Source organism: Mustelus asterias, chromosome 22 (genome assembly GCF_964213995.1).
Source record: "Mustelus asterias chromosome 22, sMusAst1.hap1.1, whole genome shotgun sequence".
Classification (NCBI taxonomy): Eukaryota; Metazoa; Chordata; class Chondrichthyes; order Carcharhiniformes; family Triakidae; genus Mustelus; species Mustelus asterias.
The window spans coordinates 57,253,565-57,277,200 of NC_135822.1; the positions used below are offsets into that span (position 1 = coordinate 57,253,565).

General features: G+C 49.6%; 1 protein-coding gene across 1 annotated transcript in view; it reads left to right on the plus strand.

Moving 5' to 3' along the window:
* LOC144510036 (bone morphogenetic protein 1-like) overlaps nucleotides 1-23,636 on the plus strand; it is a 307,138-nt gene that overhangs the window by 281,810 nt on the left and 1,692 nt on the right. Inside the window, exons 16-22 of the mRNA XM_078239242.1 lie at nucleotides 4,648-4,773; nucleotides 6,596-6,756; nucleotides 10,870-11,050; nucleotides 15,606-15,731; nucleotides 16,707-16,834; nucleotides 18,098-18,311; nucleotides 20,006-20,256. Coding sequence (XP_078095368.1) covers nucleotides 4,648-4,773; nucleotides 6,596-6,756; nucleotides 10,870-11,050; nucleotides 15,606-15,731; nucleotides 16,707-16,834; nucleotides 18,098-18,311; nucleotides 20,006-20,256 — 1,187 coding nt within the window. The remainder of the gene's footprint in view (nucleotides 1-4,647; nucleotides 4,774-6,595; nucleotides 6,757-10,869; nucleotides 11,051-15,605; nucleotides 15,732-16,706; nucleotides 16,835-18,097; nucleotides 18,312-20,005; nucleotides 20,257-23,636) is intronic.

The following is a 23,636-nucleotide window of genomic DNA, read 5'->3' on the forward strand; positions in this document are numbered from 1 at the left end:
GGCAGTTGCTAGCTGCTTTTTTTTCCCCTTTGCGTCCTCTTTTATACCTGTGATGACCTTTTCCGACAATCGGATGATTTTGTCAACACAATCAAATAGGTTCCTGGTAGCTGAGTGGCTGCTTTAAATTGATTGGGCAAAAGTTTAAAAAAACAGGTTGCCTTTCAAGACTATCGCTTGACTTTTTTGCTGCAAATGTTTCAGCTTGGACTCTGGAAGTACTTTGCATTTTAAACCTCCAAGCACAGAAACACAACACCAGCTCTTAAATAGACCACGTAATGTTTTTTTTTCCCCCTCTGGCATTTTTACAATTTTTTTCATCTTTTTCAACATCAAATTCCAACCTCGCAAACGCAACAATACCACACAGAATATTGTTGGAAAATTATCCAAATTTGTAGATGATGCCAGCTGGAGGGAAAGTTCGCCCGCTGAGGAAACATCCCAGTTTTAGATAACACGCCAACCGGGAATTTAAGCAGCAACTGAACTTAGTCACGGAAAGCATAAGCGTAGGCGGCACGGTGGCACAGTGGTTAGCACTGCTGCCTCACAGCGCCAGGGACCCGGGTTCGATTCCTGGTCTGTGTGGAGTCTGCACATTCTCCCCGTGTCTGCGTGGGTTTCCTCCGGGAGCTCCGGTTTCCTCCCACACTCCAAAGATGTCCATGTTAGGTGGATTGGCCATGCTAAATTGACCCTAGTACCAGGGGGGCTAGCTAGGATAAATACATGGGGTTAGGGGGATAGGGCCTGGATGGGATTGTGGTTGGTGCAGACTCGATGGGCTGAATGGCCTCCTTCTGCACTGTAGGGATTCTATGATCCTGAAAGGCAGAATAGGGAGATTATAACTATCTGGAAAGACGGAACAGATTCAGGTTATTTTCTTCAGTAGAGATCTTTAAAATTACGGATGGGTCGGACAGGATTGATGTGGAGCGGATTGTTTCCGCTAGTGAGAGAATCCAAAACTAGGAACCATAAATACAAGATAGTTACCAATGCATCCAATAGCAGAATAAGGAGAAATTTGGTTACTCAGAGAGGACAGAATGTGGAACTAACTACCACGGGAAGCACTTGAGGCAACTAGCATTGATGTTTTCCAAAGGTAACTAAATGAGTACATGAGAGAAAGGAATCATAATATAGCAACTGACAGGACAGAAAGAGACCACTCAGTCCATCGTACCAGCACAAAAGGGCTGGCACAACAAACCAGATTAAACGCCGGTCAGGAGGGCGGACAGAGTGTTGGGAAGGTCAGGGAAAGGAAAAACAAAACTCATTTTCCCGTCTTTCGGAGTGCTGGGAAACGGGGAGTGGTGCAGCACAGGGTTCTTCCCTTTCCTGTGTGTAACCATGATTTCAATACAGGGCTTACATATAAACACGGTGGCGCAGTGGTTAGCACTGCTGCCTCATGGCGCCAGGGACCCGGGTTCGATTCCCGGTTTAGGTCACTGTCTGTCTGGAGTTTGCACGTTCTCCTCATGTCTTTGTGAGTTTCCTCTGGGTGCTCTAGTTTCCTCCCACACTCCAAAGATGTGCCGGTTAGGTAGATTGGCCATGCTAAATTGCCTCTTAGTATTAGAGGGATTAACAGGGTAAATATGTGTGATTACGGGGATAGGGCCTGGGTGGGATTGTGGTCGGTGCAGACTCGATGGGCCGAATGGCCTCCTTCTGCACTGTAGGGATTCTATGATTCTATATGAATACATTCCCTCCGAGTCTGCGTGGGTTTCCTCCAGGTGCTCCGGTTTCCTCCCACAGTCCAAAGATGTGCAGGTTTGATGTATTGGCCGTGCTAAATTGACTTTAGTGTTAGGGGGATTAAGAACAAAGAACAATACAGCACAGGGACAGGCCCTTCGGCCCTCCAAGCCTGCGCCGCTCATGTGCCCAACTAGACCATTCTTTTGTATCCCTCTGTTCCCAGTCTGTTCATGTGGTTATCTAGATAAGTCTTAAACAATCCCAGCGTGTCCGCCTCAATCAACTTGCTTGGCAGCGCATTCCAGGCCCCCACCACCCTCTGTATAAAATACGTCCCCCTGTGTTGAACCTTGCCCCCCTCACCTTGAACCCGTGACCCCTTGTGTTCGTCACCTCCGACCTGGGAAGAAGCTTCCCACTGTTCACTCTATGCCCTTCATAATTTTATACACCTCTATTAGGCCGCCCCTCATCCTCCGCCTTAACTGGATAAATGTGTAGGGTTACGGGGATAGCGTCTGGGTGGGATTGTGGTCAGTACAGATTTGGTGGGCTGAATGGCCTCCTTCCGCACTGTAAGGATTCTATGATTCTATATGAATTAAGAACAGAAATAAGCCACTCAGGCTTTCGAGCGTGCTCCGCTATTCAATAAGATCATTTCTGATCTGATTGGAACCTCAATCCCACATTCCTGCTGACCCCCCCGATAACCTTTCACCCCCTTGTTCATCAAGAAACTATCCACATCTGCCTTAAAAAATATGCTCCGCTTCCACTGCCAGAGATTCACCACCCCTCGAAAGAAAAGATTTCTCCTCATCTCCGTCTTAGACAAGCGAACACTTGGACGGGATTTTCCAGTCGCGCTTGCCCCAAGACTGGAAAATTCCCGCCTGAGATCAACGGACCTTTGTATGGTTCTGGCCCTCCCGTGGCGGACGGGACGGAAATATTCCGCCCTTTATTCTTAAACAGTGACCCAGTGAAACCGGGCTTAGGTAGGTGGAATCACATTTGGTCCTCGCAGCCAAACAGGGAGGCGTAATTAGCTAGTTGTCTGGAATGCTGAAAGACGTTGGGGCGGTACGGTGGCGCAGTGGTTAGCGCTGCTGCCTCACAGCGCCAGGGACCCCGGTTCGATTCCCGGCTCGGGTCACTGTGTGGAGTTTTCACGTTCTTCCCATGTCTGCGTGGGTTTCCTCCGGGTGCTCCGGTTTCCTCCCACAGTCCAAAGATGTGTAGGTTAGGTGGATTGGCCGTGCTAAATTGCCCCGTAGTGTCAGGGAGACTAGCTAGGGTAAACGCATGGGGTTACGGGGATAGGGCCTGGGTGGGATTGTTGCCGGTGCAGACTCGATGGGCCGAATGGCCTCCTTCTGCACTGTAGGGATCCTATGATTCTAAGTTGCAAAGGGAATTGATAAGAGCGGGTGGGCTTTGCGCTGTGGGAGCGCAGAGGGACTCGGAAAGGCAAATCCGCAGGGTTTATAAGGCAGTGCCTCAGGCTAGTAAGGCTGTTTTCAACAAGATGTGGATAAAATTCCGAGTTAAGTTCCTGTCTGAGAGAATGGTGAGAGAATGGAAATTAAAAGCAGTACCAAACACTCCCATGTATGAGCTGTTCCAGTGCTCAGTATCCTGAGGGTACGAATCTTGACTCACGTTAGAATCCGTGGGAAACGGGGAGAGATTGGAACTTGGCAAGGAAATGCAGTCAAGCATCCAGCATTTTGAGGGGATCTGTCCAGACTTGGTGGAGATGTTAACGCCCAGCGCTGAGTGACAGTCTTGGCGCGGTTAAAGTTCAGCCTCTTAGCCCATTCCATTGCTGACCTCAACATCCACTGGCTGAACTCTTCCCCACAAAGAATTCGGGGGTGGAATCGCCAATGCGATTGCAGCATTCCTGAGGTAGCTGAGAGACTGGCAAATTCCTCTGCCAGTCACGACACTTCGGCATTGGGGGGGTGGGGTTTGCCTGCCTGAGAGAGTGTCAGTATCCTCCATTAAGAAGTGTGGACAAATCAAGACAAAGATACTGGGGGTGTCACACAGCAGACGAGACAGAGAGTGAGCCCCTATTTTACGCTAGCCCTCTCCATCAATGGCTGCCACCACTTCAGCGGAGACGATGGCCTACTGGCATTATCGCTAGACTATTGATCGAGAAACTCAGCTAATGTTCTGGGGACCCGGGTTCGAATCCCGCCACGGCAGATGGTGGAATTTGAATTCAGTAATTAAAAATATCTGGAATTAAGAATCTACTGATGAACCATGAAACCATTGCCGATTGTCGGAAAAACACATCCCGTTCACTAAGAACATAAGAAATAGGAGCAGGAGCCCCTCGAGCCCCTCGAGCCTGCCCCGCCATTCAATAAGATCGTGGCTGATCTGAAGTGGATCAGTTTCACTTACCCGCCTGATTCCCCGTAACCCCTAATTCCCTTACCGATCAGGAATCCATCTATCCGTGATTTAAACATATTCAACGAGGTAGCCTCCACCACTTCAGTGGGCAGAGAATTCCAGAGATTCACCACCCTCTGAGAGAAGAAGTTCCTCCTCAACTCTGTCCAAAACTGACCCCCCTTTATTTTGAGGCTGTCCCCTCTAGTTCTGGTTTCCTTTCTAAGTGGAAAGAATCTCTCCATCTAATATCCTTTAGGGAAGGAAATCTGCCGTCCTTACCCGGTCTGGCCTACATGTGACTCCAGAGCCACAGCAATGTGGTTGACTCTCCACTGCCCTCCAAGGGCAACTAGGGATGGGCAATAAATGCTGGCCCAGCCAGCGACGCCCGTGTCCCACGAATGAATGAAACAAAAGACAGAAGCACCCCTGTGTGTGTGTGTGTGTCCAGCCATAGGAAGTTCTGTACAATTGGAGCTGATTTCTTTGCTCTCTCCCTTCCAGAGGTGGATGAATGCTCCCGGCCTGACAATGGAGGATGTGAGCAGCGTTGTGTCAACACTCTGGGCAGCTATAAGTGTGCCTGTGACCCTGGCTACGAGCTTGCAAGTGACAAAAGAAACTGCGAAGGTAAGAGTCATTTTTCCATTTGTTCCGGGGCTTCGGCACTGCTGGCTAGGCCCGCATGGGCGGCACGGCGGCACAGTGGGTTAGCACTGCTGCCTCGCGGCGCCAGGGACCCGGGTTCGATTCCGGCCCTGGGTCACTCTCTGTGCGGAGTCCGCACGTTCTCCCCGTGTCTGAGTGGGTTTCCTCCGGATGCTCCGGTTTCCTACCAAGGATGTGTGGGTTAGGTTGATTGGCCGTGCTAAATTGCCCTTAGTGTCAGGGGAACTAGCTAGGGTAAATGCATGGGTTTGAGGGAATAGGGCCTGGGTGGGATTGTGGTCTGTGCAGACTCGATGGGCCGAATGGCCTCCTTCTGCAGGGATTCTATGATTTTATTGCCTTACCCTAATTACCCTTCAAGTGGTTGGTTTGCTAGGCCATTTCAGAGGGCAGTTGAGAGTCAACCACATTGCTGTGAGTTTGGACTTAGGTCAGACCAGACAACGATGCCAGATGGGGTCTGACCAGATATGAGAATCAGATGGGTTTTTACACCGGTTTGACGATCATTATTAATGAGACTAATTTTTTAGTCCAGGTTTATGTAATTAAATTTAAGCTGGTGGGGTTTGAACTTACAACTCCAGAGCATTAGTCTCAGCCTCTGAATTGCTAGACTTGTGATACTCCCTCCCTGCACGGTGGCACAGTGGTTAGCACTGCTGCCTCCCAGCACCAGGGACCTAGGTTCGATTCCCGGCTTGGGTCACTGTCTGTGCGGAGTCTGCACCTTCTCCCTTGTGTCTGTGTGGGTTTCCTCCGGGTGCTCCGGTTTCCTCCCACAGTCTGAAAGACGTGCTGGTTAGGTGCTAAATTCTCCCTCAGTGTAACCCGAACAGGAGTGTGGCGACTAGGGGATTTTCACAGTAACTTCACTGCAGTTTAAATTGTGACACTAATAGTACATAAATAAATAATGCTACTGTCCAAATTATAAATCAAGCCTAGAGGGCTAGAATACAAGAGCAGGGATGTACTTCTGAGGCTGTAAAAGGCTCTGGTCAGACCCCATTTGGAGTATTGTGAGCAGTTTTGGGCCCCATATCTAAGGAAGGATGTGCTGGCTTTGGAGGGGGTCCAGAGGAGGTTCACAAGAATGATCCCAGGAATTAAGGGTTTGTCATATGAGGAGCGGTTGAGGAGTCTGGGTCCATGCTCGACTGAGTTTAGAAGGATGAGGGGGGATCTTATTGAAACTTACAGGATACTGAGATGCCTGGATAGAGTGGACGTGGAGAGGATGTTTCCACTAGTGGGAGAGACTAGAAACTCGAGGGCACAACCTCAGAGTGAAGGGACGCTCCTTTAAAACTGGGATGAGGAGGAACTTCTTTGGCCAGAGAGTGGTGAGTCTGTGGAACTCATTGCCACAGAGGGCTGTGGAGGCCAGGTCATGGAGTGTCTTTAAGACAGAGATAGGGGATCATAAGGGGATCAAGGGTTATGGGGAGAAGGCAGGAGAATGGGGATGAGAATCATATCAGCCATGATTGAATGGCGGGGCAGACTCGATGGGCCGAGTGGCCTAATTCTGCTCCTATATCTTATGTACTGCTCTGTGTGTGAAATGTTGGGGGGACGGAATGACGGTGTGGCTGTGTCTCGAGATGGAGAAGGTGGAGAAACGAGGAGGAGTTAAAAAAAAACCCATCAATTATGACAAGAGTTCAGTGCCAGACCTCCCACTGGGTTGCATGAGGCCAGCTGGAAACTTCCTCTTTGGAAACAGAATTGATGTGACAAGTCCTGGTTTGAAGTGGTGACGGTGCTTTACTCATTGCAGCTGCATGTGGTGGCTTCCTCACCAAGCTTAATGGCTCCATAACCAGCCCAGGGTGGCCCAAGGAGTACCCGCCCAACAAGAACTGCGTCTGGCAAGTGGTGGCGCCCACGCAGTACCGCATTTCCCTCCAGTTCGAGTTCTTCGAGATTGAAGGCAATGACGTGAGTATATAACCGGCGTGTGAGGGCCAGCCTGACTCAGATATCAGCGCAAGAAAACAGAGCAAAGCCTGGCATTTGTATCACGCTTTGCACCACCGCTGGACATCTCGCAGCACTTTAGGCTGCAGCGCTTTCTGAAGTGTAGTCACTGCCGTAATGTCGGGAACCCAGCAGCGAATTCATGCACCGCAAGATCCCAGAAACAGTCACGTGATAATGATAATCCGATCTTGTGATGTTGATTTGGCCCATCAAGTCTGCATCGATAACAATCCCACCAGGATTGTTGCTATCCCCATAACCCCATGCATTTACCTGGCTAGTCCCCCTGACACTGAGGGGCAATTTAGCATGGCCAATCCACCTAACCTGCGCATCTTTGGACACTAAGGGGCAATTTAGCATGGCCAATCCACCTAACCTGTGCATCTTGGGACACTAAGGGGCAATTTAGCATGGCCAATCCACCTAACCTGCACATCTTTGGACACTAAGGGGTAATTTAGCATGGCCAATCCACCTAACCTGCACATCTTTGGACACTAAGGGGTAATTTAGCATGGCCAATCCACCTAACCTGCACATCTTTGGACACTAAGGGGTAATTTAGCATGGCCAATCCACCTAACCCGCACATCTTTGGACACTAAGGGGTAATTTAGCATGGCCAATCCACCTAACCCGCACATCTTTGGACACTAAGGGGTAATTTAGCATGGCCAATCCACCTAACCCGCACATCTTTGGACACTAAGGGGTAATTTACCATGGCCAATCCACCGAATCTACACATCTTCGGAGTGTGGGAGGAAACCAGAGGAAACCCACGCAGACACGGGGAGAACGTGCAGACTCCACACAGACAGTGACCCAAGCCGGGAATTGAACCCAGGTCCCTGGCGCTGTGAGGTAGCTGTGCCACCGCACCGCCCCGGCATGGACACCAGGGATAACTCCACCCACCCCCACTCTTCTTTAAAATAGTGCCATGGGGCATTTTACGTTCACCCAAGCAGGCAGATGGTGACAGCCCTTAGAGTAACGCCTAAAGACAGCACTACCTACAATGCAGCTTTCCCTCTGCACTGCACTGGGAGTGTCGGCCTGGATTTTTTTGTGCTCCAGTCTATGGAGTGGGCCTTGAACCCATAAGCTTGTGCCTCAGATGAGAATGCTACTCACTGAACCATGGCTGTCACTGCAACTGGTTAGCGGGATTGGGAGTTTGGCCAGTGGTTCTGAAGCTGAAATATTCCCAGTGTAGGGTAAAGATTCATCCCTCGTCAGGAGAGTGAGATACAGGGTGGCACAGTGGGTTAGCACTGCTGCCTCACGCGCCAGCGACCCGGGTTCAGTTCCCGGCTTGGGTCACTGTCTGTGTGGAGTTTGCACGTTCTCCCCATGTCTGCATGAATTTCCTCTGGGTGCTCCGGTTTCCTCCCACAGTCCAATGATGTGTAGGTTAGGTGGATTGGCCATGCTAAATTGCCCCTTAGTGTCCAATGATGTGTAGGTTAGGTGGATTGGCCATGCTAAATTGCCCCTTAGTGTCCAAAGATGTGCAGGTTAGGTGGATTGGCCATGCTAAATTGCCCCTTAGTTTTCAAAGATGTGTAGGTTAGGTGGATTGGCCATGGTAAATTGACCCTTAGTGTTCAAAGATGTGCGGGTTAGGTGGATTTGCCATGCTAAATTTCTCCTTAATGTCCAAAGATGTGTGGGTTAGGTGGATTGGCCATGCTAGATTGCCCCTTAGTGTCCAAAGATGTGTAGATTAGGTGGATTGGCCATGCTAAATTGACCATCGTGTCAGGGGGATTATCAGGGTAAATATGTGGGATTACGGGAATAGGGCCTGGGTGGGATTGTGGTCGGTGCAGGCTCGATGGGCCGAATGGCCTCCTTCTGCACTGTAGGGTTTCTAAGACACAGTCTCACACTTCCTGAGTGCTACTCTCTTGCACCCCAAACTGGGACACTGTAGATGAGAACAGGAACATGGAAAGGAGGATGAGACACTCTGACAGATGGATGATCTCTGTGAGTGTTGTTGAGGGGTGAATCAAGCCTACAGTGGCCAAGTGAGTGATGTGCGCAGCGTACACCCAGACTCCATTCCCCGTATTGTTTTTAGTCCCCAGTACAGACTCCGGTCCCTTTCTAACAACTCCATCCCTCGCAACAGCCTGAGATTAAGCCAAGATTAAGAACCTGAGATGAGCTTCTGACCGGAAATTCACACCATTACTAAGACTACCTATTTCCCCCTCAGTGATACCACCCGACTTTGTCCCTGTCTCAGCTTTATCCCTCACCTCAGTACCTTCAGACTTGACTATCCAACGTACTGGTCTCCCACATTCTGTCCTCTCCATACTGAAGTAAAGCTCTGGTACCGGGGTCTTAACTTGTACCAAGTCCCTTGTTCCCCTGTTACCCCACCCTGTGCTAGCCGATCTACTCTGGCTCCTGATCAAGCAACATCTTATTTTTAAAATTCTTATCCTTGTTCTGAAATCGCTCAATGGCCTCACTCCCTCCCTAACTCTGTAATCACCTTCGGCCCCACAAATCTCCAAGATAATCTGGACTCCTCTAATATATCCCCGAATTTAATCGCTCCACCATTGGAGGTCCTGCCTTCAATTGCCTCGGCCCCAAGCTTTGGAATTCCCTCCATAAACCCCTCTGCTCCTCTCTCTACCTCACTTTCCTCCTTTCGCGTACCTGTGAAGCTATTTGGGGTGTGTCTTTATGTTGAGGACTCTATTGAAATAGAAGTTACTGTGGTTAGTGAAGTTTGAGTGTCTATAAGGGCGCAGAAGACATTGAGTCAAGTGTGAGGAGATTGCACTGCCCCTCACCACATTGGAATCAGAATCCAGTTCAAACCTAACTCTGGGGTTACACTGTGACTGTTGTATTACAATGCAGGAGCTAATTTGCCTATGCGCAACTAACAGTTTAACTGCGCCCTTAACAGCGAGGGCCGTATTATTTTGTTTGTTTTGGACTCTGACTGGAATTTGATATCATAGAATCCCTACAGTGCAGAAGGAGGCCACTCAGTCCATCGAGTTTCTGCCGACCACATCCCACCCAGGCCCTATTCCCTCATTTACCCTGCTAATCCCCCGACACTAGGATCAACGGTAGCACGGCCAATCCACCTAACCCGCACATCTTCAGACTGTGGGAGGAAACCGGAGCATCCGGAGGAAACCCACGCAGACACATAAGAACTAGGAGCAGGAGGAGGCCATCTGGCCCCTCGAGCCTGCTCCGCTTTTCAATAAGATCATGGCTGATCTTTTCGTGGACTCAGCTCCACTTACCCGCCCGCTCACCATAACCCTTAATTCCTTTACTGTTCAAAAATCTATCTATCTTTGCCTTAAAAACATTCAATGAGGTAGCCTCAACTGCTTCACTGGGCAGGGAATTCCACAGATTCACAACCCTTTGTGTGAAGAAGTTCCTCCTCAACCCAGTCGTAAATCTGCTCCCCCTTATTTTGAGGCTATGCCCCCTAGTTCTAGTTTCACCCGCCAGTGGTAACAACCTCCCTGCTTCTATCTTATCTATTCCCTTCATAATCTTGTATGTTTCTATAAGATCCCCCCCTCATTCTTCTGAATTCCAATGAGTATACCCCCAGTCTACTCAGTCTCTCCTCATAAGCCAACCCTCAACTCCGGAATCAACCTAGTGAATCTCCTTTGCATCCCCTCCAGTGCCAGTATATCCTTTCTCAAGTGAGGAGACCAAAACTGTACACAGTACTCCAGGTGTGGCCTCACCAGCACCTTTTCCAAGTGCAACATAACCTCTCTATTTTTAAACTCCATCCCTCTAGCAATGAAGGACAAAATTCCATTTGCCTTCTTCTTAATTACACGGGGGAGAACGTGCAAACTCCACACAGACAGTGACCCGAGCCGGGAATCGAACCCGGGTCCCTGGCGCTGTGAGGCAGCAGTGCTAACCCACTGCACCGCCGCGCCTGCAGTAAGTATTATATTTGCTGAATTGGTGCAGTTTAAGCTATTGATGTTGCATCCTGTGTATTGGCGTGAGAGGTGGCGCTTTGAACTGTGATCTGTTGGGTTCCAGGTCTGTAAATATGACTACGTCGAGGTTCGCAGCGGCCTCTCCGCTGATTCCAAGCTTCACGGCAGATTCTGCGGTGCAGAGAAGCCAGAGGTGATCACCTCCCAGTACAACAACATGAGGATAGAGTTTAAGTCGGATAACACTGTCTCCAAGAAAGGTTTCAAGGCCCACTTCTTCTCAGGTATGTCCGCTGTCTCTTCACAGGGTGCGAGGGGGGTCACTGCATGAAAAGTGGGACCCCTGACTAATCTTCATTCACTCACTCAACGTGCTAAAGATTATGGTTAATACCCGCCTAGTTGCTCTGGGTGAATTTTGTTAGGTTCTGATCCAGGACGCCAGGCTCGACTCCAAATATCTTTCTATTTTGGCATAAATGCGAGGATAGGATTCTTCCTTCCAGGAATGATTCCACTGACAAAGTTTATTTTTAAAGTTTATTTATTTATTCGTGACAAGTAGGCTTACATTCACACCGCAATGAAGTTACTGTGAAAATCCCCTAGTCGCCACACTCCTGTTCGGTTACACCGAGGGAGAATTTAACACCTAACCAGCACGTCTTTCGAACTGTGGGAGGAAACCTGGAGTACTGTGTACAGTTTTGGTCTCCTTACTTGAGAAAGGATATACTGGCACTGGAGGGGGTGCAGAGGAGATTCACTAGGTTGATTCCGGAGTTGAGAAGGTTGGCTCATGAGTAGACTGGGGCTATACTCATTGGAATTCAGAAGAATGAGGGGAGATCTTATAGAAACGTATAAGATTATGAAGGGAATAGATAAGATAGAAGCAGGGAAGTTGTTTCCACTGGCGGGTGAAACTAGAACTAGGGGGGCATAGCCTCAAAATAAGGGGAAGCAGATTTAGGACTGAGTTGAGGAGGAACTTCTTCACACAAAGGGTTGTGAATCTGTGGAAGCAGTTGAGGCTACCTCATTGAATGTTTTTAAGGCAAGGATAGATACATTTTTGAACAGTAAAGGAATTAAGAGTTATGGTGAGCGGGCGGGTAAGTGGAGCTGAGTCCACGAAAAGATCAGCCATGATCTTATTGAATGGCGGAGCAGGCTCGAGGGGCCAGATGGCCTACTCCTGCTCCTAGTTCTTATGTTCTTAAACCAGAGAACCCAGAGGAAACCCACGCAGACACGGGGAGAATGTGCAAACTCCACACAGACAGTGACCCAAGCCGGGAATCAATCCTGGGTCCCTGGCGCTGTGTGTGCTAACCACTGTGCTGGGATCTTTTATAGTAGGGATCTTTTATAGCAAAACAAACTTTATTTAATAACACAGTTTAACTGTAACTAACAAATTAAGCAGCTTAACCATTAACAGTTGAGCAATATTTAAAAACGAAAGGAAACAACTTTAATTTCTAACTTATCACTGTTTCAGTTCCAAATAAGCAACATTCATCTTGCAGACTTAAAAGCCACTTTAAATACAGTTAGCAACCATAAATATACTTGCTATAATAAGTGTAGACAGCTTTCAGAGCGAGAGAGTGAGTTTTGGCAGCTTACAGAAAACATCTGCCTTCAAGAAATTTCAAGCCAGGAAAGCTGTTTCTCTCCCACAGATCCAACTCCTCCCATTAACCACATCTTCATTTAACCTTGCCTACCTATACTCACCTTCCCTTCCTTTAATCAAAACCCCAGGGAAAATCTCCATCCATAAACAAAAGTCTATCCTAAATGAACACTATATGGCTAAAATGAGCAATTACCCTGCTGTCCCAGCATCTGAGCTAAATGTATCCCAAACACACCGACTGCCTGCAGAATAGAGCTGAATCTGTAAACAGTCCCCTTAAACATAAAAAAATCTATAGCAGTATCTCACTATCATCATGATGGAGTCAACTCAATACTTAAGCCCTTCTTAGCAAGTATGGGGTTTATGTTGCCTTTAAAATAAATTCCAGTCAACTACAACCTGCATTTATATAGTGACGTTAATTTAGTGAAACATCCAAGGTGATTAACGAATATGTGATCAGGCAAAATGTGATACTGGGCCACATAAGTAGACATTGGGTTGGGTGAGTAAATGGTTGGTCAAAGACATAGATTTTATGGGATCTCTTAACGGCGGGAAGAGAGGCGAAGAGGTTTAGGGAAGAACCAGGTATCTGAAGGCATGGCCACCAGTGGTGGAGCGATTAAAATCGGGAATGCACAGGAGGCCAGAATTAGAGGGAGCAGAGGTCACAGAGTCTTTGGAGGAGCTCACAGACATCCTAGAGGTTGCAGGGGTGGAGGAGGTTGCAGAGATCTCGGAGGGTTGGAGGAGGTTACAGAGATCTCGGAGGGTTGTAGGAGGTTAGAGAGATCTCAGAGGGTTGGAGGAGGTTGCAGAGATCTTGGAGAGTTGGAGGAGGTTACAGAGATCTCGGAGGGTTGGAGGAAGTTACAGAGATCTCGGAGGGTTGGAGGGGGCTGGAGGAGGTTACAGAGATCTTGGAGAGTTGTAGAGGCTGGAAGAGGTTACAGAGATCTCGGAGGGTTGTAGGGGCTGGAGGAGGTTACAGCGATCTCAGAGGTTTGTCAAGTTGGAAGAGGTTACAGAGATCTCGGAGGGTTGTAGGGACTGGAGGCGGTTACAGAGATCTTGGAAGGATTGTAGGGGCTGGAGGAGGTTACAGAGATCTTGGAAGGTTGTCAGGCTGGAGAAGGTTACAGAGATCTTGCAGGGTTATTGGGCTGGAGGAGGTTACAGAGATCTCGGAGGGTTGTCAGGGCTGGAAGAGGTTACAGAGATGCCGGAGGGTTATAGAGGCTGGAGGAGGTTACAGAGATCTCGGAGGGTTGTAAGGGCTGGAGAAGGTTGCAGAGATCTCGGACGGTTATAGAGGCTGGAGGAGGTTACAGAGATCTTGGAGGGTTGTAGGGGCTGGAGGGAATTACAGAGATCTCGGAGGGTTGTAGGGGCTGGAGGAAGTTGCAGAGGTCTCGGAGGGTTGTAGGGGCTGGAGGAAGTTGCAGAGATCTCAGAGGGTTGTAGGGGCTGGAGGAGGTTACAGAGATCTTGGAGGATTGGAGGGGCTGGAGAAGGTTACAGAGATCTCGGAGTATTGGAGGGGCTGGAGGAGGTTACAGAGATCTTGGAGGGGCTGGAGGAGGTTACAGAGATCTCGGAGGGTTGTAGGGGCTGGAAAAGGTTACGGAGATCTCGGAGGGTTGTCGGGGCTGGAGGATAGTTGGAAGCCAGTCCTCAGTTGATTTGAGGGCGAATGGTGCCTATCTGCCTTCTCCCAGTTGGTCTGGTCAGTTTGTTTGGAATTTTAATCGCCATGTGGGAGGGGTTGTCTTGTAATATACTCCTTGCAGCAGCAAGTAGATAGAGACCCCTGAAAGTGCCCTTCTTTCAAAAACTACAGCACAAAACAACTGGAGCCCAGAGCAACTGAAAGGCCCGAGTAATGGAATTAGACAGGACTGCCCTCTTTAGGATCCAGACAAGAATGACTCGACAAGAATCTTGCAAACTCTTTGGTCTGGGCCGAACGGATGGGTTGTCTCCCCAGCTCCATGTCATTATGTTAATACAGATCGAATCAGAGCGCACAGGCGGAGGCCATTTAACCCATGGTGCCTGGCTATCTGATTAGACACCCTGTGCTCTTTCCCCAGGGCGAGGGAAAGTTACTATTTTGGGGCAGTACCATACACATCAGACTAAAATCTCCCCTCATCTCCCCTCCAGTCTGTTTGCCAATGATCTGTAATCTGTGTCCTGGAATCATAGAAACCCGACAGGGCAGGAGAAGGCCATTCGGCCCATTGAGTCTGCATCAACAACAATCCCACCCAGGCCCTGTATCTAACCCCGTGCTGTACCTGTCCTGGGAGTGTTTGATGGGGACAGTATAGAAGGAGCTTTACTCTGTATCTAACCCCGTGCTGTACCTGTCCTGGGAGTGTTTGATGGGGACAGTGTAGAGGGAGCTTTACTCTGTATCTAACCCCGTGCTGTACCTGTCCTGGGAGTGTTTGATGGGGACAGTGTAGAGGGAGCTTTACTCTGTATCTAACCCTGTGCTGTACCTGTCCTGGGAGTGTTTGATGGGGACAGTGTAGAGGGAGCTTTACTCTGTATCTAACCCCGTGCTGTACCTGTCCTGGGAGTGTTTGATGGGGACAGTGTAGAGGGAGCTTTACTCTGTATCTAACCCTGTGCTGTACCTGTCCTGGGAGTGTTTGATGGGGGACAGTGTAGAGGGAGCTTTACTCTGTATCTAACCCCGTGCTGTACCTGTCCTGGGAGTGTTTGATGGGGGACAGTGTAGAGGGAGCTTTACTCTGTATCTAACCCCATGCTGTACCTGTCCTGGGTGTGTTTAATGGGGACAGTGTAGAGGGAGCTTTACTCTGTAACTAATCCCGTGCTGTGAGTGTTTGATGGAGACAGTTTGGGATTTCTGAGTAAGCGGCCAAATTGAGAGATCAGGGTCACGGAAGGAATGGGAATGACGATGTGACAGAAAAGAATGAAGTTTTCAGGCTCTGGTTTTAATCCTGACCGACTCCTTAGACAGAGTGGCTCACCAGAGAATACTGCTGGGGTATTGTGGTCTCCCGAGCAGATCAGAGGAGCAGGACACTCGGGGCCGGGGGGGAGGCAGGGAGTGGTGATTGTTCGTGGGGATGGAGTTTTGAACTGTGTGTTTGGGCTAATAATCCTGAGCCGCCTCCTTCATCTTTCCCATGTTTGTCCTCTCCACCCAGACAAGGACGAGTGCTCAAAGGACAATGGCGGTTGTCAGCATGAGTGTGTCAACACTTTCGGGAGTTACACGTGCCAGTGCCGCAGTGGTTTCATGCTTCACGAGAACAAACACGATTGCAAGGAAGGTGAGTGACATTTGACTCACGATAACAGGACGGAGGGCGCTGGGAACTCTTGACTCTACACATCAGGAAACATGGGTAACGTGGGAGACATTCTCTTCCTGGTGCGTGTTAACCATTGACTACTGCTCCCTCTGGTGGGCTAGTCAAGAGTTACAACAGCTTAAACACGGAGTGACTATTGACACCATTGTGTTGGAGAGTATCATAGAATCGTAGAATCCCTACAGCGCAGGAGGAGGCCATTCGGCCCATCGAGTCTGCACCGACCACAATCCCACCCAGGCCCTATTCCCGTGACCCCACATATTTACTCTGCTAATCCCCCCTGACACTAAGGGGCAATTTAGCACGGCCAATGCACCTAACCCTCACATCTTTGGACTGTGGGAGGAAACCGCAGCACCCGGAGGAAACCCACGCAGACACGGGGAGAACGTGCAGACTCCGCACGGACAGTGACCCAAGCCGGGAATCGAACCCGGGGTCCCTGGAGCTGTGAGGCAGCAGTGCTAACCCACTGTGCCACCCCATGTTAGTGTCAACTAACGAGTTGGAGGCAGAGTTGGAACTTGTGGTTTCCATTCACACGGAGTCTTCAAACTCATGAGTGGAACCACAAGTCAACAGAGTCTCTTGATAAAAGCAGGATTATTTCTACAACACAGTGCAGTGAGTGATAGTTACAGGTGAGGAGCCTCTTGCATTGTACAATGTTAGAAAGTTGCGGAATTGCACACAAACGTTTAACATTAGACATGGCCTTCATAGCGAGAGAAAACCCACGCAGACACGGGGAGAATATTCAAGGCTGATTAAATAGGTTTGTGGTCGACAAGGGAGGCAAGGAGGGCAGACCGGAAAGTGGAGTTAAGGCTGCATTGGATCAGCCATGATTTTATTGGCTGGTGGGGAAGGCCCAAGGGGGCCGAATGGCCTCCTCCTATTTAATATGATGTTATGTTCTTCCGACTGCAGCTGGATGTGAACACAAAATCAACAGCGTGTCAGGCACCATCACCAGCCCAAACTGGCCCAATAAGTACACAAGTCGGAAGGAGTGTACCTGGGAGATCATAACCACGCCTGGGCACCGGGTTAAACTGGTAAGAAGCACCCCCTTATCGAGAGAGCCCATTCGGGATAAGGCACAAGGTTGCAAACCTGCTCACCGCCACCAGTTTGGCAGCAGCAGATTGGAACCACACAGAGTCGCAACCATGGCAACACTCCATTCCCAACGTGGGAGCTGTGGAGAGTCAGAGAATGATACAGCACGGAAAGTGACCCATTTGGCCCATCATGCCTGTGCTGTAAAAGCTCTCCAATTAATCCCGCTCCCCAAGCTCTTCCCTGGAGCGGTGCACATTGCCCTTTTGCAGATAGATACAATTCCCCTTTGAAAGTCCTTTTTAAGTCGGCTTGCAGGCAGCATTTCAGATCACAACAACTCATTACGTTAAAGAAATCTCCTCATCACCCCTCTGCCAAATTATCTTCAACCTGTGTCCTCTAGGTACCAACCCTCCTCCCAACAGAAACAATTTCTCCTCATTTATTCTATCAAAGCTCATCATCGTAGAATCATTGAATAGAATCATAGAATCCCTACAGTGCAGAAGGAGGCCATTCAGCCCATCGTACCTGCCCTGACAACAATCCCACTCAGGCCGGATCCCTGCAACCTTACATATTTAGCCTCTAATCCCCTCGACACTAGGAGGCAATTTAGCATAGCCAATCCACCGAACCTACACATCTTTGGACACTAAGGGACAATTTAGCATGGCCAATCCACCGAACCTGCACATCTTTGGACACTAAGGGACAATTTAGCATGGCCAATCCACCGAACCTGCATATCTTTGGACACTAAGGGACAATTTAGCATGGCCAATCCACCGAACCTGCATATCTTTGGACACTAAGGGACAATTTAGCATGGCCAATCCACCTAACCTGCACATCTTTGGACACTAAGGGGCAATTTAGCCAATCCACCTAACCTACACATCTTTGGACACTAAGGGGCAATTTAGCATGGCCAATCCCCCTAACCTGCACATCTTTGGACTGTGGGAGGAAACCGGAGCACCCGGAGGAAACCCACTCAGACACGGGGAGAACGTGCAAACTCCGCACAGCCAGTGACCCGAGCCGGGAACCGAACCTGGGCCCCTGGCGCCGTGAGGCAGCAGTGCTGACCACTGTGCCGCCGTGCCGCCCATCATCTTTAATGAAATCCCCCCCTTAATCTTCTCCCCTCTGAGGAGATTCTTATCCGTGGAATCTTGCAATTTGAAATCTTGAGTCTTGGTGGGTGGGGGGAAACTTCTGCCAACTCGGATTAATCTACTTTTGTTTGGAAGGCGTTCAATGAGTTGGACATCGAGCAGCACCAGGAATGTGCATACGACCACCTCGAGCTTTACGATGGCAAAGACGCCAAGGCGAAAGTTATCGGCCGATTCTGCGGCAGTAAGAAGCCGGAGCCTCTGATCTCCACCTTCAACCGGATGTTCATTAAATTCTTCTCCGACAACTCTGTGCAGAAGAAGGGCTTTGAAGCCACTCACACTTCAGGTAAGGATCCTCCACTATTACAGCACGCACCTCCAATTGGCCAAATCGCGGTGGGTTGAAGCAAGTCCACCGCACCGACAACATTAACAGTCATTAATCTGAGCTGCTTCAGAGCTATAAGGGCGGAGTCACTTGGAGGAATTTTAAGTCCGCGTTTCGCTTTGTCTTTTGTGCTTTGTACTCGTGTCCCTCCATCCACTCAGGTAGCTCTGATCTGGGAGCGGTGTAACTGAGCGGTGTTCCCAGACGAGACATGGGCCATTGTTGGATGACGCAGTACAGACCCGGGGCTTTTACCACACTCCAAATCCCACTGAGAAGGACGTCAGTCAGTGAAGGCTTAACTCCTGGTACTTATCCAAGTTTAGGCTGACCTATTGACTCTTGGACAAAGCAGTACATTCAGCAGCTAGAAGAGGAGCGCTGTAACAAGCTGTACAATGATGCCCATGTCTCCCCTCCCTGGCCCTGACTCAGCCACTGAAATCATCATAGAATCCCTACAGTGCAGAAGGAGGCCTTTTGGCCCATCGAGTCTGCACCAACAACAATCCCACCCAGACCCTATCCCCATAATCCCACATATTTACCCCGCTAATTTAATCAAGGCATCCCGGGCCACTAAGGGGCAATTTAGCATGGCCAATCCCCCCTAACCTACACATTTTTGGACACTAAGGGTCAATTCACCGTGGCCAATCCACCTAACCTACACATTTTTGGACACTAAGGGTCAATTCACCGTGGCCAATCCACCCAACCTGAACATCTTTGGACACTAAGGGGCAATTTAGCATGGCCAATCCACCTAACCTACACATGTTTGGATACTAAGGGACAATTTACCATGGCCAATCCACCTAACCTGCACATCTTTGGACACTAAGGGCAAATTAGCATGACCAATCCACCTAACCTGCACATCTTTAGACACTAAGGGGCAATTTAGCATGGCCAATCCACCCAACCTGAACATCTTTGGACACTAAGGGGCAATTTAGCATTGCCAATCCACCTAACCTACACATCTTTGGACACTAAGGGGTAATTTAGCATGGCCAATCCACCTAACCTACACATGTTTGGATACTAAGGGACAATTTACCATGGCCAATCCACCTAACCTGCACATCTTTGGACACTAAGGGCAATTTAGCATGACCAATCCACCTAACCTGCACATCTTTGGACACTAAGGGGCAATTTAGTATGGCCAATCCACCTAACCAGCATGTCTTTCGGACTGTGGGAGGAAACCAGTACACCCGGAGGGAACCCACGCAGACACGGGGGGAACGCGCAGACTCCGCACAGACAGTGACCCAAGCCGGGAATCGAATCCTGGCGCTGTGAGGCAGCAGTGCTAACCACTGTGCCACCCATGGTTTTGAACCCCAGTGGGACTTGTACCCGCCCCCCTCTCCAAACCTCCTGGGTCATAAGAGAGTGGGTGACCCACCGAGGCATGAAGTTTAGATTGAAGGGAGTGAGGACATCGGTCCTGGTTTGATGAGTTGCAGCCCACGCTGGGTAGGACCTCACACATTGCTGGCTTGTTAATGAAAATAGCTAACCCATAAATGGGCGCCAATGTTATTCAGCCAGTACTGCAGGCGCGGAAAGGATGTAACTGCCTTGGCAAGCTCGTACAGGAGACCAGTGTTACACGCCAGTGTCCATGTTTTATCCTGCAGAATGTGGGGGCAAGCTGAAGGCAGAGGTGAAAACCAAGGATCTGTACTCTCACTCGCAGTTCGGAGATAACAATTACCCCGGAGGAACAGATTGCCAGTGGGTGGTCCGGGCAGAAGAAGGGTACGGGGTGGAGCTGATATTCCAGACCTTCGAGGTGGAGGAGGAACCAGACTGTGGCTACGATTCCATGGAGTTGTTCGACGGCTCGGACGACACTGCTCCCAGGCTGGGCAGGTTCTGCGGCTCCGGGGTAAGAGCTCATCCTTTTTCCAGTTCCAGCCTGTGAAACAGGCCCCAGTTAGCACAGACTGCCAATCGTACCGGGCGTGTGGTGGGGAAGGGAAGCTAAGGACGGTTGTGGTTGCTGGAGGCTGATTATCTCAGTGTGGGAGTTCCTCAAGGCCGTGTCCTCGGCCCAACCAGCTTCAGTGACCTCTTCCCCCACCCCCCCGTTAAAAGATCATACAGGGTTCAATCCCATTCGTTGCTCCCCAAATAATGAGGACCCATGTCCGCACGCAGCAAGACCTGAACAATGTTTGGGCTTGGGCGGGTAAGTAAGATATGACATTCGTACCACACAAGGGCCAGGCAATGACCATGTTCGACAAGGCCTAGTGGTATTATCGCTGGACTATTCATCCAGAAACTAAGCTAATGTTCTGGGGGGCCCATATTCGAATCCCGGCAGACGGTGGAATTTGAATTCAATAAAAAAAAATCTGGCATTCAGAATCTACTGATGACCATGAAACCATTGTCGGAAAAACCCATCTGGTTCACGAATGTCCTTTGGGGAAGGAAATCTGCCGTCCTTACCCGGTCTGGCCGACATGTGACTCCAGAGCCACAGCAATGTGGTTGACTCTCAACTGCCCTTGGGGCAACTAGGGATGGGCAATAAATGCTGGGCCCAGCCAGCGACGCCCATGTCCCATGAATGAATAAAAAAAAGAGTCCAACTATTTGCCTTCAATTACAATCCACTGTTGAGAACCCTGCCTCTGCGTGGAGGAATTGGCTGAATCTTGTTGCCTGGTTCAATGCTTCTTTGCATCGTGACGTACAGATCCACTCTTGATCTCCATTTTCCGCTCCGTGTCCAACGGTGAACCCTCTCCCTGGCACTGGTTAACTTCCCTGGTCACTGGGAGTGGGTGACTTGCCAGCATCCGCCCTTCACTCGACGCTTCATCCATTAGCTCACCTGAGAGCAGTTGTAAACTGTGCTTGAAGAGCAGGGAAGATGTCCACGCACGCACTCACACACATACGCAAACATGCATGCGTGGAGGGGTGGGGAATAAATGCTGGCCAGCCAGTGACGCCCATGTGTCACGTATGAATAAAAAATATGCACACACCTGCTTGCATACGTGTGCCCATACGTGTACACAGGCATATTTACACACGCGTGCAATACCTAACATTTATTTGCACACATTCACACGCATGGGAAAAGCTTCACAGGATCTGCATACATGCTTACTCTTAGAAGCTTCCTGATGCTTCCAGAAACTTTCCGTAGCTAGGTTTTCTCCAGACAGATCGCCAGCCTGTCGCCAAGGTCTATAACTTGAGGGGTGTCTCTCTGCATCAAGCGCGGCTGGCCAGGAGACTCTCCCGCTCTCACCCCCTGCCTTAGACATACTGAAGGGATCTACAAGTTGACCCTCGACCTGTTTGGTCGCGTTATGAATGCACCTCCCTTGGCATTCAAGCGCTGGGGTGGGACTCGAACCCCGAGCTTCTGGCTCTGAGGTAGGGTCGCCACCCCAATGTGCCACAAGACCACCTGCCTGCAAATATAGACACTTGGGCACAGAGACACATCCCCACACATGCCGGTGTGAACAAGCGTATCTGTTTGGAGTCAGTTTTATTGAGGAAAGCAGTGACTGAGGAGCGGGATAGCCCAGACACTGGGTTTCTGAATGCAATGGAGCAGTAGCTGTGAAAGATTGCTGACATTCCCACAGGGTTTTTATATCCGCGAAGGGGAAAGATTCCTTCCCTCATCGGAGCCGGTGGGTTAAAGGAGTGGCAGTGGAGAGGGCAACAACATGAAGTCAAGACCAAAGGCAGGGGGAGGTGATGGCCTAGTGGTATAATCGCTAGAATATTAATCCATGAGTCCATAAGACATAGGAGCAGAATAAGGCCACTCGGCCCATCGAGTCTGCTCCACCATTCAATCATGGCTGATATTTTTCTCATCCCCATTCTCCTGCCTTTTCCCCATAACCCCTGATCCTCTTATTAATCAAGAACCTATCTATCTCTGTCTTAAAGACACTCACTAACCCGCCCTCCACAGCCTTCTGCGGCAAAGAGTTCCACAGATTCACCGCTCTCTGGCTGAAGAAATTCCTCCTTGTCTCTGTTTTAAAGGATCGTCCCTTCAGCCTGAGGTTGTGCCCTCTGGTTCTAGTTTTTCCTACTCGTGGAAACATCCTCTCCACGTCCACTCTATCCAGGCCTCAGAATCCAGAAACTGACATTCTGGGGACCTGGGTTCGAATCCCGCAGGTGATGGAATTTGAATTCAATTTTTTAAAAATCTGGAATTAAGAACCTACTGATGAACCATTGTCGATTGTCATAAAAACCCATCTGGTTCCCTTTAGGGAAGGAAATCTGCCGTCCTTACCCCGGTCTGGCCTACATGTGACTCCAGAGCCCACAGCAATGTGGTTGACTCTCAACTGCCCTCCAAGAGCAACGAGGGATGGGCAATAAATGCTGACCCAGCCAGCGACGCCCATAGAACATAGAACAATACAGCACAGAACAGGCCCTTCGGCCCACGATGTTGTGCCGAGCTTTATCTGAAACCAAGATCAAGCTATCCCACTCCCTATCATCCTGGTGTGCTCCATGTGCCTATCCAATAACCGCTTAAATGTTCCTAAAGTGTCCGACTCCACTATCACTGCAGGCAGTCCATTCCACACCCCAACCACTCTCTGCGTAAAGAACCTACCTCTGATATCCTTCCTATATCTCCTACCACGAACCCTATAGTTATGCCCCCTTGTAACAGCTCCATCCACCCGAGGAAATAGTCTTTAAACGTTCACTCTATCTATGCCCTTCATCATTTTATAAACCTCTATTAAGTCTCCCCTCAGCCTCCACCGCTCCAGAGAGAACAGCCCTAGCTCCCTCCCCTCAGCCTCCTCCGCTCCAGAGAGAACAGCCCTAGCTCCCTCCCCTCAGCCTCCTCCGCTCCAAAGAGAACAGCCCTAGCTCCCTCAACCTTTCCTCATAAGACCTACCCTCCAAACCAGGCAGCATCCTGGTAAATCTCCTCTGCACTCTTTCCAGCGCTTCCACATCCTTCTTATAGTGAGGTGACCAGAACTGCACACAATATTCCAAATGTGGTCTCACCAAGGTCCTGTACAGTTGCAGCATAACCCCACGGCTCTTAAACCCCAACCCCCTGTTAATAAAAGCTAACACACCATAGGCCTTCTTCACAGCTCTATCCACTTGAGTGGCAACCTTGAGAGATCTGTGGATATGGACCCCCAGATCTCTCTGTTCCTCCACAGTCTTCAGAACCCTACCTTTGACCCAGGTAATCCAAATTACCAAAATGAATCACCTCACATTTATCAGGGTTAA